At 38.1% G+C, this 17,424-nt stretch overlaps 2 protein-coding genes across 3 annotated transcripts; both read left to right on the top strand.

Annotated features, from left to right (window-relative positions):
* The first annotated feature begins 739 nt into the window (after positions 1-739).
* LOC115755422 (GTP-binding protein ERG) lies at positions 740-6,783 on the top strand. The gene is made up of 8 exons (XM_030694821.2): positions 740-1,458; positions 2,710-2,799; positions 3,450-3,595; positions 4,546-4,704; positions 4,861-4,927; positions 5,848-5,955; positions 6,077-6,216; positions 6,348-6,783. Exons 1-8 carry the CDS (start codon positions 973-975, stop codon positions 6,430-6,432), a joined length of 1,281 nt encoding a protein of 426 aa, XP_030550681.2. The 5' UTR covers positions 740-972; the 3' UTR covers positions 6,433-6,783.
* Positions 6,784-10,535: 3,752 nt separating this feature from the next.
* LOC115755419 (DNA polymerase eta) lies at positions 10,536-17,409 on the top strand. Of its 2 annotated transcripts, none has more exons than XM_030694810.2 (16): positions 10,536-10,680; positions 10,858-10,978; positions 11,071-11,182; positions 11,277-11,447; positions 11,549-11,713; positions 11,792-11,895; positions 12,137-12,256; positions 12,893-13,016; positions 13,865-13,978; positions 14,075-14,290; positions 14,857-14,962; positions 15,065-15,192; positions 15,645-15,717; positions 15,814-15,941; positions 16,818-16,926; positions 17,007-17,409. In XM_030694810.2, exons 1-16 carry the CDS (start codon positions 10,605-10,607, stop codon positions 17,228-17,230), a joined length of 2,091 nt encoding a protein of 696 aa, XP_030550670.2. In that variant the 5' UTR covers positions 10,536-10,604; the 3' UTR covers positions 17,231-17,409. The 2 variants fall into 2 exon arrangements, with proteins under 2 accessions (XP_030550670.2, XP_030550671.2); XM_030694811.2 differs by having other exon boundaries at positions 16,984-17,172.
* Positions 17,410-17,424: the final 15 nt, after the last annotated feature.

The raw sequence follows: 17,424 nt of genomic DNA, 5'->3' as shown, positions 1-17,424 counted from the left end.
ACATTATGTCAAATTTATGATATAGTAATACAAACGGATACTTATCTTAACTTTAGAAGGACTTTTATATAAACCTTTCATGACACTCTTTTATAAATTCTTACATGATATCCCGACCTAGAAAAAAAAATTCTTGGACGAAATAGGAATGGTGGGATTTTTAGCTGGTGCATAATTCACCTCGAGGCTTGACTTTTTGTGATTTATATTGGCTTCACCAGGATTTAAAGAGTTAGTACAGCTCCAGATTCGTCAAATCCTTTTTTTCTCCAAACGTTCATTATTAGAGGTCAAAAAACAATACCTTAGCGATGTTTGAAATACAGAATAAATGGAAAAGAATAGAAATAGAATGAATATTTTAATTTCTTTGTTCAATTTAAGTAATAATGAAAAAGAATTAGGATTCTTTTTGTCTGGTTGTAAGAGGACAAAAAATCATGGAATGGAGGTTTCGGTAAATTCAGTTTAGCCAAATTATTGCACAACAATTCACCCAACAATACTCTAAAACATCAAAAACTATCGAAACGTTCAAGTCCGATTTTTTCATTTAATTGAACATCCCATAAGTGACACCCCATTCGCGTAACTAATTAATTAATTTTATAAGTACATGAGAGTTCATAATTGATTCGGCCTTAAATTTAAATATAATGAATGAAGTAAATTCCTCATGAATTTCCAATTTCACACGATGGGAATCTAAGTTTCATATGCTAAAATGGCCTTTGATTACATTGCAATAGTCGATTCTTCCAAATTTCCAGTTCACCACGCGCACAAAACAAGCTCTCTTCTTTTTGCAGAAGAAAGAGAGGAGCAGCAGCAGAGCAAGACAAAAACCCCTAAAACCCTGTGAACTGAAGCAAAGCCGAAACCTTGGAAAAGAAAACCAGACGTCTCACAAACCTCGTCCTCTTCCCGATTGATGAGACTCCCGTAGAAGCCGCCTTGAAGCCACGGAGAAAGATGAAGACTTTGAGAGCGCTCAGAACTCTCGCCGCTCCCCGCACCGGGCCCCACCCATCCAATTTCACCTCACCCACCTTCTTCCTCCGTCCCTATTCGGCCCAGCCTCAGGAGGACTCCGACCACAACGACTCCGATTCCGTCTTCAACAGTGCCGATTACGCCATCCCCACCGGCGTCTCTCCTTCGGGTGCCGGCGACGACCGCGCCCCTCCACAGCCCACGTGGAGCGACGAGCACAGGAGGAGAGCTGATCAGGTGTTGTTTGGTGATAAGCCCATGAGGGTTCTGGAGGTGGAGGAGGATGTGGAGGAGGAGAAGCGGAGAGTGCTCGCCAAGATGCTGCTTGAGGCTGCCTTGGGGGATCCGGATGATGAAGACTACAACGACGAGGAGAAGGCGGTGAGGGAGGAAGATCAGAAGTCTTTGGCCGTAGGGATAATCGGCGCTCCCAATGCCGGGAAGTCCGCTCTCACTAATTATATGGTATGGTTCTGCATTTCCAAGGATGTGCATGTGCTTAGAAATAACTACGCCATTGAGCTTTTTGACCGAGATTAATCTTGATTTAGTGATCTTTTGATTGATTGTTAACCTTTCATGATGTGTTTCGAGGTGCACGAGATGGTGAGCTGATTATGAGCGAGGCTTTAGCTTAGCATTGAGTAATCCTCGCTGTAGTTCATCTGTTCATCAGGGGGAAGGTTAATTTAATTGGTGGTTCAAACTGAATTTGGTTGTATCTGCTTGAGATATAGTTTTGTGAAATTTCGGATTTGCCCACTACAAGCAAAAGGGTTCCTAGGTTCACTGGAAATGGTAAGTAGCAGGACTGCCATTTTGTGCTTATATATGTTGTAAAAGAAGTTACTTGTCCTGTGAAAAGGGAGAAACTTCTATTTTTCCAGTCTTCTGAAGATTGGCAGTGACTCCTTTGGCCCTGCAAGTCTGTGGACCACTCGATCTTTATTGTCTTTGCTTGGCTGGGGCGTGAGCTGCATATCCTTTGACCTTCCTTTTCGATTTGGTATTTCTGTCGTATCGTAGATACTCTCGCTTGTTTGCTGATCATTGACATCCACATTTGTCTTCTGTTGGGGAGTCTCCTAGTGAAACTTGTGCTTATCTTTACCTGTTTTGAGTCTGCACTACTTCCCATACTGGCTTTTTTCGTGTTAAATCTTGTAACTTTGACATCTGTCAGGTCTGTTTTGACTTGGACTTAGGAAAATGGTATGCTAAGCATAGTTTAGAATACTGAAATGACCTTGAAGCCATATGATCTTGTAAATATCCGAAGAAAAATACAGTTTAGATGATACAATTGAACTTTCTGGAATCTAAATGGCTGATCCTTGTTAGAGACCATAAGACAAATACTCAAGGATTTAGTCCATTAATTTGCAAAATGTATAAGATTTATCGAGTATTCATTGTTAACTAGAGCCTAGGAGCCTTATGTTCCCTTTTAGGATACATCATGAAGTATATTCTGTATTCCTAAACAATGGGCTTTTCATGGAGCTTGGTTTTCCAATTTGTATTCCATGTCTAGCTTCCATACCAGACTATTCTTTTGTGAACTTTCAAGGAATTAGATGACTCACCATCAAATTACCCTAGCACTTTCAACTCCATTATTCGATCTGCGGTCACCATTTTCGTTTCCTCTCTATATTGAGCACTTTTACCTAATGGCATCTGCAGATGGCTTAGAATTTTACCCTTCTGTTGTAGGTTGGCACAAAGGTTTCTGCTGTCTCACGGAAAACGAATACAACAGTTCATGAGGTGTTAGGAGTCATGACAAAGGGAGACACTCAAATAGTATGTTTCTTTTGATGTATGCTCTACTATTTTGTGTATAATTTCACGCATTGACATTCATTCAATTCATGTGCACAAATGCTTTGCTGGTTTTTACTGATAGTCAGCTGTAAATAGTTTGTTCATTGGACTAGCTTGGACCAACATAATACGCGTTTTACTTTCCCTTGCATCAGACTTAAAATAGGAAACGGGTTAATTTTATTTGGGGTGCTCTTGGTATGATCTTCTCTCTTAACGAAGTTGCTCAACTTTTGCCTTTAGAGTTGGAGATGTTAATTTTATCTTAATACTAAACAATTCAAACCTTAGATTTATTGTTATTTGTATCTTACATTTTTTTAATTCACGATGTGGAACTTTCTTGTAGTGATATAAAATTCTTTTGATTTTGGCGAGAGAGTTGCTTTTGCTTTTTCCATGTGCAGCAAAACATGCACTTATTTATGCTCGTTCAATTTTAATCAGTCGTTTGTCTTTGCCATTGTTCCTTATGCTTAAATTGATTATGAACTTGTTTTTGTCTGGCGTGATGATAATGATAGTTATCAATATATGTCTTCACCATTTGCTAGGGGATCTAGATTGATGCAGTTGTATCTTAGAAACCTATCATTATTATGATGTTATTTCTTCATTGTTCATTGCAGTGCTTCTTTGACACCCCCGGGCTTACACTGACTTGCAGTGGGTTTCCCCATAAGGACTTGAAAGCACGCGTTGAAAGTGCTTGGAGTGCAGTTAAACTCTATGATGTTCTCGTAATCTTATTTGACGTTCAGAGGCATCTTAGCAGGTTACTTTTCACAAAGTTAAATTTCTAATTATCTGGTTGTTGTTGTTGTGTCTATCTCTCATTTAAAATACATTGCCAGATACTTTGGTTACATTGTGGAAGTGCTATGCAGTTTTGATCATATTATATTCTACTGCTGCTGATGATGATAAAATTGAATGCACATGACTTTTTTATTTTTGCGAGTACTAATAAAATATATTTGATGCTCAACACTCACTTATCGTAAGTTCCTTCTTAGGGAATTTGATCAAACAACTTTACGCAGTTTAAAAGTTCACATTTTTTGCAAGCATGGTTTGCTGATCTAACCAATGGCTGAATTAGAGTTGGTTCCCTATTTACAAAATTATTTGCATTTTCTGTTTTTACACGTTGAACAAACTTTGCACTTACTTAAAAGCATAGAAATAAAAGTTCACATTTTATAGTATAACATGCTGGTGCTAAACGTTAGTGTTTTATTAGTGATGGCAATTTAAAATGTGAAAGCTTGAGTTCCTTAATTGTGCTTTGATTTGAACTCCTAGAATAAAATGGGCATGAGAGTGTTGTACTTAGACCAGGGCTCCATTGCTCTTCAGGATCCATGTGGCCAACTTGCTGTTATTTGGTTCTTTATTTTATAAGATGAAATGGTTTTTTTTTTTAATTATTATCTTCAGCTTCCATGACCCTGTGTATAATCTCAACAAATATGTGTATTCTTTTGTTGAGCTCTGGCATACTTAGTTCTGTCAACAAGTTTACATCATTTCTCTCTTTCCATATCATGCAATTGTCAATAGAAGAACCATATGAAGCTAGAGCTAGGGTTGTTCTTTTGCTTAGCGAAATACTGGACTTGTTAGCTCTTGTGATTATCTTGTCCGAAATGTAAATTCCTGCTTAGCTTTTATTTTTTTATTATCACTTATAGTCTTGATTTTGTTGCTTTTTGAACCATGTAGACCTGACATAAGGGTAACTAAATTGATTGAACGAATGGGAGCTCAAGCTCACCCTGGACAAAAACGGGTGTTATGCATGAACAAGATTGATTTAGTGGAGAAAAAGAAGGACCTCCTACAGGTTGCGAACCAATTTAAAGATCTTCCTGGTTATGACAGGTTAGTGTTGTCCACCACTGTAACTTGAGAAAATATGAAGGTATCTAGCAAACAGGGAGAAAAAAAAATGGGGAAAGAAACTTGAGGTTATCAGGAGTGTTTCGTGGGTGTGTTGGATAAGTTATTGACTGCAATTTCTCTTGCTTCTATTATCAGGTATTTCATGATATCTGGGCTGAAGGGTTCTGGGGTGAAAGATCTTTCTCAGTATCTTATGGAGCAGGCAAGGCTCTGTTGTTCTGGTCATCTCTAATTGTTCAAGTTCAAGAATTCTACACAGAAAACTCTGAAGCATCTAAAGTAAATCAGAACCTATTACAAACTTCTTAAAATCTTTTCACTCACTCTGACGTGATCCTTCTATAAATCACTCTACTGTTAGTATCCTCACCTTTTGCCCTGAACCACATTCTTCTGGGCAGATACTCCCTGTTCCTCCTCCATGCTGCCACTATTCGTCCTATCTTTATTGTGTATCTTTCTTGCATGTGGTCATGCTCATTGATCTACCATTGGATATTATAGATATATGATCCATCAATTTCATTTCCAAACTCTCTTTTCATGTTTGTCTGGATTGGTTTCAATTGCACTAGCACATCTCCGATATTTCTTTTATTGGAACAAGTATAAACGTGTGGCCTGTTAAACTTAGCTATTTGGGGATGACAAAAAATGTGTTTCTTTGGAATTGTTTTACATTGAATATTAGTATCTCAAGGTATTTGGCTCCGTTTTCTTAACCTCTTTCAGCATAAATGATATATCTTTAAAGTTGAATGCGTCAAGCCATGAGAATGGTCTAGCACATATTTACTGAAAGTGCAAGATGCCTGTCTAGCATAGAGTTCGTTTAAAAATTTGATGGATCAGTGGTGAAAAGTTGCAGTATATTAAATGATGAGAGAATCAACTTTTGTTGGAGGCATGAAAAGTATGTCCTCACTGAAAAATCTGTTTCTTCCATGCAAATAATTTCCAAGAAAGTCAAGTTTGATTTCCTCTTTCAGTTTTTTGTATGCTCATATTTCATGATAATTGGTTCCATAGCTTTTTAGAAAAACTTGAAGCAAAATCATAAGAAAACCTTCAGAAGTAGCTGTACTATTTGATTGATACACGTGATCATCTTTTAAAAAACAGGCAGTTCAAAGACCTTGGGATGAAGATCCAATGGAGATGAGTGAGGAAATCATGAAAAACATTTCCTTGGAAGTTGTGAGAGAGAAGTTGTTGAACTACATACACCAGGTACAGTTTACAGTTTCCCCTCCATTTACAAGCTGTTTCATGGACCTGAATTTTATTTGGCTATGATCTTGAAAAGATTGGGGATGGATATTGACCATGGAAATACATTTTGGCTGTCTAGGAAATTCCCTATGAGATTGAGCATCGCTTGATGGACTGGAAAGAGTTGCGAGATGGTTCTCTGAGGATTGAGCAGCACCTCATTACCCACAAGCAAAGTCAACGCAAGATTTTGGTTGGAAAGAAAGGCTCTAAAATAGGGTACAATGCTCTTACCTCTCGGTTTCTTGTTTTAAGTTTTTTAGGCTTGGGTGCTGTTTTGTGATTCGACCATGCAAATTGCACTTTAGCTCAAGAATATTCGAACTCAGCAACAACTGGTTCTTATGCAGAACGATAGGGATCGAAGCAAATGAAGAGCTAAGATCCATCTTCAAGAGAGATGTCCATCTCATTCTCCAGGTTAGAGTAAAGTGACACCAGTTGCATCAAGATGATTTCTACAGCCGGATCTTGGACTTGCCGTCCTAGTGGTGGGTACACAAGGAAAGTTTTTCATGATGCATCCACACCATACTTCATGTCACGAGTCTTGTGACAAGCAGCAGTCAACCATGGCAATTGTTGTGCAACCATTCCACTGTGAAGACGGTGGTCAACAAGGCGGGACAAGATGCCGATGCAAATTCCTAAGAGGGGATATGCCCCCATGACACTCTTGGAGAAAGTTCAAGATGGAATGCCTCCTCTAATAGTTTGTTGCTGTATTGTTCTTGTCCGTTGTTTTGTTTTTAGTCAGGGTTGATGAAAGTCCATCTATTTTTTTGTTTCTTGTGGTAATCGCTGTATACCTCATTTCAGATCAAAAGCTTTTTATGTATTTCAATGTCATGTACATAATACAGTGGCAAAGGGCAATTGAAGAGCCAATCTTTTGAAGGCGTTGTTGGGTTCTTTTCCAACACCTTGCAGTACTTAATTATTGTTGTAGTGATATTTTAGAACCTTGCGGCAATGTTTTCTATTCGATGACATGGGCATGGAGATCTTTGAAGACGACAAATTTCCACCCAAGTGCACCTGCATTGCTGTCAATATGATCCATGAAAATCATGCAACTAACAAATGTGGATGAAAGAAGTAGGACATGAACAACCCGTTTGGTAAATGAGACTAGAACTATACATCTTTAGTCGTGGGCGTTAGAAGTTACTAATGGTAACGAGACCTCTGTATGGTAACGTTTCTGTTCTTGAGAACATATTTGGAACAAAAATATTTTTTTGTGTTTTTATTCCTTGCTACGATTTTCGAGAATAGAAAAGCGTTTGACAAGTGAAAAAAAAAAACACTTTTTTCACCAAAAGGAAGGATGTACAACTAGCGGTGGCGACCGGCGATCGGTGGCGATCGGTGGCGGCGGCTTGCACAAGCTAGTCCTCGAGTTGTTTCTAAGAAGTAATCCAAAATCTAGAAATAATTTTTTTTCTTTTTTTAGCTTCAAAAGTGTTTCTTTTTTCGAAAATGTTTTCCGGAACACTTTGAGAACATTTTTCAACCATACGCGTGTAGAAACACTTTCCGGGGAGTGTTACTATACCGACCCTAGGTTACTGATTATCACTCATTGTTAATGGTCCATAAGTCACCATCTTCATTAGAATGGCTAATCACTCTTTCCAAAGAGTTATAATTAACGATAAATGCGTCCTTGTTCTTTTAATATAATATTATGATATCAACAGGAAAACAAAAAAAGACCCACTTCCACCTTAAAAAAGTAAAATAAAAAGAAAATAAGAAAAAAGGGGTTGAGCCCAAACCGTCGAAAAGTGGAGACGCCGTAAAAAGGCGGCGTCGAACGAACCGGCGGTTCGGGCGGTTCGTTCCGAACGTTCATTCGATTCATTTTTAATAATAATTTTAAAATAATAAATAATAAAATAAATATTATAAATTATAAATTATAAAATACAATTAAATTGTACATTGTAATAAAATATGGAAAAAAAAAAGAAGGAATGGGCTTGAACTTAATGAATTATCATTAACGCCTACATATCTTCTTGGGGATAGAAGAATCAAAGCCCATGTAGTTCTTTTATCTTTGAGAACCCCAACTACCTCACGCAATCGTCGCACCCGTGACCGTGGCGGTGGATCTCCAACATCATCGCTAAAAATGTGTCACGATCTAACTCTTGGTGCGATATTTCGCCCCGTCCAATCGCCGACACAAGCTTGAGCTCCACAACCGGCTAATCTTGAACGGCAGAGTCCAAAATTAATCCTCCAAACAAATGCTTGTTCAAGCAACCGTTGAAGAAGGGGTCTAATATTGACGAGCGATGAGGGCGAGACCGGATACTTGATTTGGTGACTCTTCCACCACTCGGATTTAAACGACTATGTTCGCATCACGAAACTCAAATTGAGTGGTTAAATATTTTCTAATTCAGAAATATTACCCTGCCCCTTTTGTTTTTTTGCCTACTCTTAAGCATATTATACCCTCTACTAAGTGAACTACCACCTTCGCTACGTGAGGCAAGATTGTAAAGATCCAGAATCACTTAAACCATATCTACTACAAAATTCTCCATATAATGCTACTATAGATCTTTAACATGTCCTAATATATTTGAAATATCTATTGAATCATCCAAATGTAAACAATCATGATAATACACATTCAAATAATCTGAAACCGTCTAATTTAATACGTGGATCAAAAACAATACCAACTAAATAGACAAAGAATTTCCAAATAATAATGCAACCATTTTCTCGCATTACTAAAATAGTTTGACCTAATTCGTATCTTTTCATATTCACTAAAAACACTACTAATATTAACACACTCTATTAAAAATAAATCGTTGTAGGATAATAAAACCAATAAAGTCTTAGTAGCATCATTAAAAAATTTCAAAATATCTAAAATTTTCTTGCAAACGTCCCAATGTTGAGGAAGTAAAGTAATTTCGGGAATATTTTGTGAAATAAACATACATAATAAATCTTTATATTCGAAAGTTTGCCGAAAAACTGACGTAGAATCCAACAGTCGGAATATCTTTGGAAATCTTCTTGGCCTTCTCCCATTTTGTTTACAAAATTTTCCCCATGATTTCATACATTGGGGACTACTCCATAAAAATTTAATTGCACTTTTATTGGGGCGAGAGAAGTGTCAAGAGTTCGTAAACCATTTTGTACACATAAATTTAAAACATGACAAGCACATCTAATGTGAAAAAATTGTCCGCCAAAAGTGGGTTTGCAAATATTTTCTAATTCGGGAATAGAAGCGGTATTTGCGGCGGCATTATCAAAACCAATTGAAAATACTTTATTTATTAAATTATATTCTTCTAAAACTTGCCTAATTATTCTATAAATATTATGAGCCGAATGGCTTTCATCAAAAACTCGAATCAATAAGTCTTTTTGAATCATCCAATTGTCATCTATCCAATGACACTTGACACCCATATAAGAATGAATTTGCCAAGGATCACTCCAAATATCGCTACCTATATGCACACCGTCCATTGAATTCCGCAAAAAATTTTCCTAAAGATTTTTTCCTTTTTATAAAGATGAAAAACTTCGCGTTTAAGAGTATTTTTGGAATAGTTGGCGCTTGAACCAACGCTAATATTTATCAAATATTTCATATTAAAATTTTCACCAATATTAAACGGAGCATGATCAAGGCAACATATTCACCTAATGTTTGTTTATAAAATGCTTCAGAAACGAAATAAAGGATGAGGCTTAGAAGTGGCGTACCGGAAATTTGTTGTTGCGTATTGTCGATCCCGCTTGCGTTGGATGTTTTTCGTCAAATGCCGACGGAATGTTCCGTAGCCGTCTCCTTTCGTGAATTTATAAGTTTGCGAACAATATTTACATTTTACATTATACTTACCTTCGACTTCATCACGTACCTTGTCGAAGTGTAGCCACAAGTCCGATGTATTATCTCGGCCCTTCCGTTCCGGCCATTTGCCGTTGACGTTTCTTCGACACCGGTGGGAGGATGAAGACTTTCTTGTGTTGGGATGTGCTCGACGTTCGAATCGGGACATAGTTGATATTATCGTCGTCGTCTTCCCAACTGCATACTCACGAGGATCGTATTCATGAAAGGGATACTCGGAATCTCCCATACCATATTGCCCTTGTCAGCATTTCTACTTCCACTTGCCATTTTTGAGAGAATTGATCGGAAATTCGATTGAGAGAATTGAGTCGGGATTGAGAGAATTGGGAGAATTTGAGCGATTTGAGAGGATTTGAGAGAATTCGAGAGATTGTTCGGAGAATTTGTGACAAAAATGAAAGAGAAGCATATGCATTTATAGCAAAATCATTTTTTTTTTATTTTTATTTTTTTAAAAATGGAAAGCAAAAGCCCGGCCCACTTTTTATTTATTTATTTATTTTTGGCGGTTCGAACCGGCCCGGAACCGCCGGTTCCGGGCCGGTTCCCACGTTTCCGGAACCGTGGGCCCGGTCAACGGGCCGGTTCCGGGCCCACGGGCCCAAATGGCCCCCTCTAGTTGAGCCCCCAAAATGCCTTGAAAGGAATTGTTGGAGGGAAAACAAAGGAGTGGGAAGAAGAAGAAGAAGAAGAAGAAGAAATGCCGGTGGCGAAGCCTGTATCATCAGATGGAAGGGTCATCGCCCACATCGACATGGACTGCTTCTACGTTCAAGGTCTCTCTCTCTCCCTCCCTCGTCCACTCTTCTTCTCTAATCAATTTTGTCCATGAGTGCTTGGCTTCGCTTCCTTCATTTTGATCGCGTTGTCATCTGCCCTTCTTAAATCCCGTCTGATTCTGGCTCAGTAATGATTTTGCCGACCTTGTGAGTAAACAATCCTGTTCTTCGCAGTGGAACAGCGCAGACAGCCAGAGCTGAGGGGCTTACCGACCGCCGTCGTGCAGTACAATTCTTGGAAAGGTGGAGGTTTGATTGCCGTTAGTTACGAGGCCCGTAAACACGGTGTCAAGCGGTGCGTACGGAGAAAATTGGTATTTTCAACTTTTCTCTGAGGTTATTTTCATGGGTCAGATGTGGGAAACTGAAAATGATCGACTTTTTCAGCTCGATGCGAGGAGATGAAGCAAAAGAAGTTTGTCCGCAAATACGTCTGGTCCAGGTACCAGTTGCCCGTGGTAAAGCTGACTTGAATTCTTACCGGGAAGCGGGGTCAGAGGTTCGTGATATCTTAGTTTGTGGTCTATCTACCGTTTGTGTGATGGTAACTAACTCTGAACGTGCCCTTGATGGCAACTCATCCTTTTTCATAGGTGGTTTCCATTCTTGCTAGGGCCGGTCGATGTGAACGAGCTTCAATTGATGAGGTTTATCTTGACCTTACTGATGCAGCTGAAACTATGCTAGCAGAAACCCCTCCAGAGAGCTTGGAGGTAATTGATGACGAAGCTCTAAAATCGCATATCTTGGGCCTTAAGCATGAGGTAGGCTATGGATTTTCTCCTCCTTTGTTCTTTTAACCTTTTTTTACTTGTCATGAACTTATCATGACTGACCATTCTGGAGTGGGATCTCTCTTATGTAGGACGGAAGTGACATGAAGGAAAACGTGAAGGAGTGGCTATGTCGGAGTGATGCTGACCATCGGGATAAGTTATTGGCTTGTGGGGTCCTCATTGTTGCGGATCTCAGAATGCAAGTTTTGCAGGAAACTCAGTTCACATGTTCGGCAGGAATTTCTCACAACAAGGTGGAATTATGATTTCTTTTCTATCATCTTGTCATAATTTAATTTCGTCTCAGAATCTGATGACTCAATTTTTAGCAGATGCTATCCAAGCTTGCTAGTGCCATGAACAAGCCTGCACAACAAACTGTTGTGCCCTGTTTGTCAGTTCAAGGATTGCTCGAGTCATTGCCAATCAAGAAAATGTAGGTTTTTCTAGATAAAAGACTATAAATGACTCTACTGTTTTATATAGTAACCAGCACGTAAATATTTTGTGTTGCTATCTTTGTTTGGCTATTCTTAGAGGAAATTTATTGTTTGTGCAGCATGGTTGATGCAATGAAGGTTTCAGTTTATTTTGTATGCTAGTTGTGCTTATGTGTGGTCCTCCTAATAGATTTCTTTCATGTCTCTCATTTCTCCTTTCCTACAAAAATATCGCAGGAAACAACTTGGAGGAAAGCTAGGGAGTTCCTTGCAAAGTGAGTTGGGGGTGAATTTCGTTGGCGATCTATTGCGATTTTCAGAGCAAAAGCTACAAGAATATTATGGCATAAACACTGGGTAGTTGTCTGTTCTGCGTTATTACGAATTTGAGTTTCTTCTGCTTTGCTTACTGCAGAAAAAGCCGAGCATGGTTTTATAAGCCGATTTTGTTCATTCAAATTTCAAATTTCTTGTAAATAGACAGATAATATTTTTGCTTCCTTATTGCGAAGTTTTTCTTTTCTTTTTGTCTAATTATGTGGGCATTAGCAAATTTTGTTGGAATATATAAATATTAAACCACCCCTACAGCTTAGAGCAGGCAAAAATCTTTCAGGTACAACGGGTCCCGAGTTCAAATCTTCAGCCCTATTTGCCTCCCCAAATGAATATTCACGCTAGTACTAGGCAAAAACCAAACTAAGCGGAGGGGTGTTGGAATATATAAATATTAAACCACGCCTCCTTCTATCACCTTAAGCTTTTAGAGCAGTTGGTAGTGGTCCCACAAAATCTTTCAAATTTACTTTGCATCTGCTACTTTATCGTTTTGTCATATTCGTCTTTAAACATTCTAATCTATTCTAATCTGGAGAACTGGTTCAACAATAGCATTTGGTTCTATTAGATACTGTTGTTGAATTTATGGATCAGCTAGTTTTGATAGGCGCTTCTTTGTAATTTTTTTTTTTTTCCATTGAAAACCAACTTTAGCACCTGGCTGTGGAATATTGCGAGGGGAATTAGTGGCGAAGAAGTTGAAGGGCGCCTTCTTCCCAAGAGTCATGGCTCTGGGAAGACATTTCCTGGCCCTCGGGCTTTGAAGATGCTTCCTTCTGTAAGTACTTCTTTTTCATTCTATTAGTGCTTCTTGGCATATTTTTTGGAGGTTTGCCACTATATCTAAGAATCCGCGTCCAGCTAGTGAATATTTTTTAGTACTGGAATGATTTATTGTGTTCTCCTATGCTTTCTATCATTCAGACTTGTTACTTTATTACTATGGCTTAGAAAAACCTATCGGAAACCCAAAACTATGCATGTCATTGTTTGTTGTGTCACTGCTTTGTTTAGGGCTGACTGCACACTGCAGGGTCCACTGGTGTCATTACTTTGACCATTGATAAATAAGTAAATCAGATAAATTTTGCTGCACGTAGCTCACTTTTCTTTTGCTTCACTCTGTCATTTGGATGACTATCAGTAAGACCATGTTAATTTATTTATGAGATTGAATAATTCGAAGACTAGCTCTGCAAAGGAAAAAATTGAAGCCTCAATTATTTTTTAACTGTGTTTCATGGAATTTGTCTGTGATATTTGGGTGTCCCCAAAAATCCATCACCATGCCGACTAGCTATTGTCATGTCATTAAGCTACTACGGGTAAAACCAAAAAGTTTGATTATTGGCTTTTGTTTTGTAGCTTCCTTTGATTTTGGACATGAACTTGCTCGACTTTTTGTTACTGTAGTATGTAAAATACTTATGCCTACCAGAAGTTCCATTCTATTTATGGAGCTCAATTAGCCTGGTAGCATTTGGTTTTGGTAAGGTTCAGCTTATAATTTTGGGCAAATCCACTATATGTATCCACATGAATTTGGTAATGCCATGTTGGAAATTTGGTGAATTTGCTTTCCTGTCGGGCACAAAATAATTCACCAATCTGTTTGCTTTGTTTTAGGTCCAACACTGGCTTAATGAACTCTGTGAGGAGCTGAGTGAACGTCTTCACATTGACTTGGATCAGAATAGACGGATTGCCCGCACACTGAGTCTTCATGCTAGTGCATACATGGTAGCTCCAAATCTTGCTTCAACCAATGCTGCCATGCATTTCTCTAAAAGTTGTCCTTTTGATGAGTACTTGATGCAGCTCAATGTCGTTTTTCAGTCCAGTGACTCAGATTCACATAAGAAGTTCCCTTCTAAATCTTGTCCCTTGAGATACGGGACTATCAAGATTCAAGAAGACGCAATGAACCTCTTTCAAGCTGGACTACGTGAATATTTGGGTCCCTTCAAGGTTAAGATGCAAGGAAATAAAAAAAGTGGATGGGGAATCACAGGACTTTCTGTATCAGCAAGCAAAATTTCTGATATACCATCTGTAAGTCGAGAGGTTTTTGGTCTATAAATCTGATAGATTTGTTTCAAGCTGGTATGCATGCTTTTGATACCAGCGGATCTTTCGAGTCATCTATTATTCCTGTCCTGTGGAGGCAGCACCAGTCTACATTATTAGTTCATAAGCAATTTTAGGTTAGGTTTACTTTTTGTTCCGTTGGGGCCTAAGTTTGCCTTCACTTGGTTTTCCCTTATTAACTGGGCAAGTTAACACTGTTTTGCCTCTAGTTTGAGAAATTTAACCCCACCATTGACTATGTTGACTAAGTAGTCCAGAAATTTCTGGACTGCAGTGAGATTTATGTGCTTTTTCACCATGAGGGACATTTGGGTGATGCATCCTCCGTTTTCATTTGAGGGTATGTCATTTTTGACTTTTCTGTGTAGTAACTGTCTGGTCTTTGAATAAATGGAGTATTTCTCACACAACTATAGTCTGTACTTGTGTATTTTTCAGTTTATGCTAGATACATCAATTTTCAGTTCTAAGGAAGTCCACTTAAAAGTAGCAGTTTTGCGCAATATAATTAATGATAAACATTGTTCCAGGGAACATCTTCAATCATGAAATACTTCCAAGGTCAAGATCAACTTTGCTCTCCGTCAAAGCTAGCAAAGGACAAGTTGGAGCTAGAAAATCCCTGTTCATTTTCGGGTACTCTACTCTATGGCTTGAAGAGCACAGTTTTATTATCTTTCGTTCTATTTACTTAGTAAACTTCTGGAACAATCTGAATGTGCCTTGGTTTTTGTTCAGAGGATGAAAGCAATTCAACTTTGAATGTAATTGAACATATGAAACTTCCAGAGGAGGAAGCCACTATCAAGAATGAATCCTCAGATTTGGTGTCAACGGAATATAAAACAAGTAGAAATTCACTAGAGGTATGCAAAATCTAAGTTTTCCTTTTCTTTTACGATTGATTTTGATGAGGATTATCGGGCGTTATCTAGTTTGAGAAACAGAAATATGATACTTCAAGCTATTACCCCTTAAATTATACAATCAATCCTTACCTCGTTATAAGGGATAAAATAAGTCGAAATTCATACAAGATCGTGATGCTGGTTAAATCTGTCGGCAGGCGAGTGTCGAATGCGAACAGCATTTCAACAGCTAGCGATTCATATATGATGAAATAGGATGAGAAACTTACAGACTAATCTACTTTGCTAATAGACTGCTATAACGGCTGCAAATCAAGAGCATCTGCTTCTCTGAGGCTAACAATAGTTTTTGACTGTACCATTTTTCCCTTTGGATAACTCAGAGTTAGGCAGTTTTTTGATTGGGAAAACTGGGAACGTTGTCATTCTTCAGATTACTTGATGTGCAGGTCCCCTTTTACTCTGCAATGCCTTCATTGGAAAAAGCAGATTTCAGCCAGGAAACTCCATTGTCATTTTCAGGTACTGTCATAGTAGGTGGTGTCAGTCTCTTGTAATTCTTAGAATGCTTCTCTTGTATTACCTTGCGCAAGTATTTTAAGGCTTTTTATAATGTAGGAAGAGAATCCCATCTAGAACCAAAACTGACTGAGCTGCGGAGTAAAGTTTCCGGTGAAGAATCTACGTTTGAGTCTGGAAGACCTGCTTCGGAGCAACAAGTGAAAAGAAACTCACTGAGAGATAAGGTTCTTTTATGCGCTTCTACTCCCCGAGTCATTGCTATTATATATGATAATGATATTGCCAGAATCCATCTGGTATAATTGCAAAAGATCTATATGTTAAGACTGTCAATTTATTTGACATACTTCACTGTGGTAGCAACTTGGAAATCAAGAATCTTCAGCTAATTTTGTGAGAACTTGGTTTTGATTGTTCGACAATATACTTTGCAGTCTTTTTTCTTTTGGTGCTTAAGTGTAGGATTCAAAAATTGAATTATGGAAATGAAAACCCTACTACTAAGGCACACCCATGGGTGCTCTATAATCCTAACTAGTACACAATGTATGTTGAAGTTTATACATGCATATGAACCCGATATCTGTTACTTATGTCACATTTGATATGTTAATTGTACCGTATTCTGATATTTTGAAAGTCGATCAGCTATGTCCATATCCTTTATTATCAATTCTTCTTATACAGTCTTACTCACTATTCCATGCTACCTTTGTGGACCTGTGCTTAATCTCCTAATAGGACTAATTTGGTAAATTGTATCAAGCATTCTCGATAACTGAAGTTAATGCACACTGAGAATGACTAAAGAATTGTTTTCCCCATATAGATGGGAAATGATAACTTGAAATTATATTTATGATTTATGTTATATAAAGTGCACAGTAACTATATATTCGTGGTGCTTAACGGCTTGTAACTTGGAGTAATGCAGTGATTAAGCTTTCCTGTTGGATGCTACCTTCCCTTGTCTGATAAATATGTAGAAATTGCTCTTGGTCATTTTATATTTACAGTCCCAATATTTAGTCACATGATAATGTAAAGCAGATGATTCATTGGATTTTAACTCTTTAGTATGTCATGGTATGCTGTGGCAGGGAACGCCTTCACTCTTGAGATTTTTCAGGAGGGTTGATCCTTCATGCTCTCTGCAGAACGAGGTCCTTACCCAATCTTTTGACAATACCAATATATGTTCCTCTTCAGGTAAAATAAGTCCCATGTCCATTCATCTAGACAGAATCTTGTCAAGCTCTTGAGAAGGGCCTTTGTTATTTTTTCCACAGAAAACAGCATTTCTATTCATGGGGATAGCTTGAGTGAAGATTTACAAGGCAAGGAGATGTGGCAATACAATGTCGATGAGATTGATCCATCTGTAATTGATGAGCTGCCTTTAAAAATCCAAGAAGAAGTCCGTGCCTGGCTTCGTCCTCAGAAGCGTCAAGCTAACTCAGTTAGACGGAGTGTTGGCATTACCGACTATTTTTCTCGAAATAAGAAGTTGTAGCTTCTGAAGAATTGTCATGTACATGGTGTAGCATATGCTCATGCTCATTTTATTCATTATCCTCTGTAAATGTACTAACGTTATGAGGAAATTCCAAGCTTTGCAAAGAATATAGTATGCTACAATCATATTTTTGTAGTTGCTTGATCGCATTTATAATTAAAAGATGTGACCCATATAAAATTGTACACAAC

Source organism: Rhodamnia argentea, chromosome 9 (assembly GCF_020921035.1).
Source record: "Rhodamnia argentea isolate NSW1041297 chromosome 9, ASM2092103v1, whole genome shotgun sequence".
NCBI lineage: Eukaryota > Viridiplantae > Streptophyta > Magnoliopsida > Myrtales > Myrtaceae > Rhodamnia > Rhodamnia argentea.
Note: the sequence above shows the minus strand (reverse complement) of the source record. Positions and strands in the feature narration are given on the sequence as shown.

What these genes read in the sequence shown, in the direction of transcription:
- LOC115755419 (XM_030694810.2), top strand. Translation starts at nt 10,605, where the DNA reads ATGCCGGTGGCGAAGCCTGTATCATCAGATGGAAGGGTCATCGCCCAC. An exon ending in CGTAAACACGGTGTCAAGCG is followed by an intron (nt 10,979 to 11,070) that starts GTGCGTACGGAG and finishes CGACTTTTTCAG; the next exon opens with CTCGATGCGAGGAGATGAAG. An exon ending in CAATATATGTTCCTCTTCAG is followed by an intron (nt 16,927 to 17,006) that starts GTAAAATAAGTC and finishes TTTTTTCCACAG; the next exon opens with AAAACAGCATTTCTATTCAT.
- LOC115755422 (XM_030694821.2), top strand. Translation starts at nt 973, where the DNA reads ATGAAGACTTTGAGAGCGCTCAGAACTCTCGCCGCTCCCCGCACCGGG. An exon ending in CAAAGGGAGACACTCAAATA is followed by an intron (nt 2,800 to 3,449) that starts GTATGTTTCTTT and finishes TGTTCATTGCAG; the next exon opens with TGCTTCTTTGACACCCCCGG. An exon ending in GATCTTCCTGGTTATGACAG is followed by an intron (nt 4,705 to 4,860) that starts GTTAGTGTTGTC and finishes TTCTATTATCAG; the next exon opens with GTATTTCATGATATCTGGGC.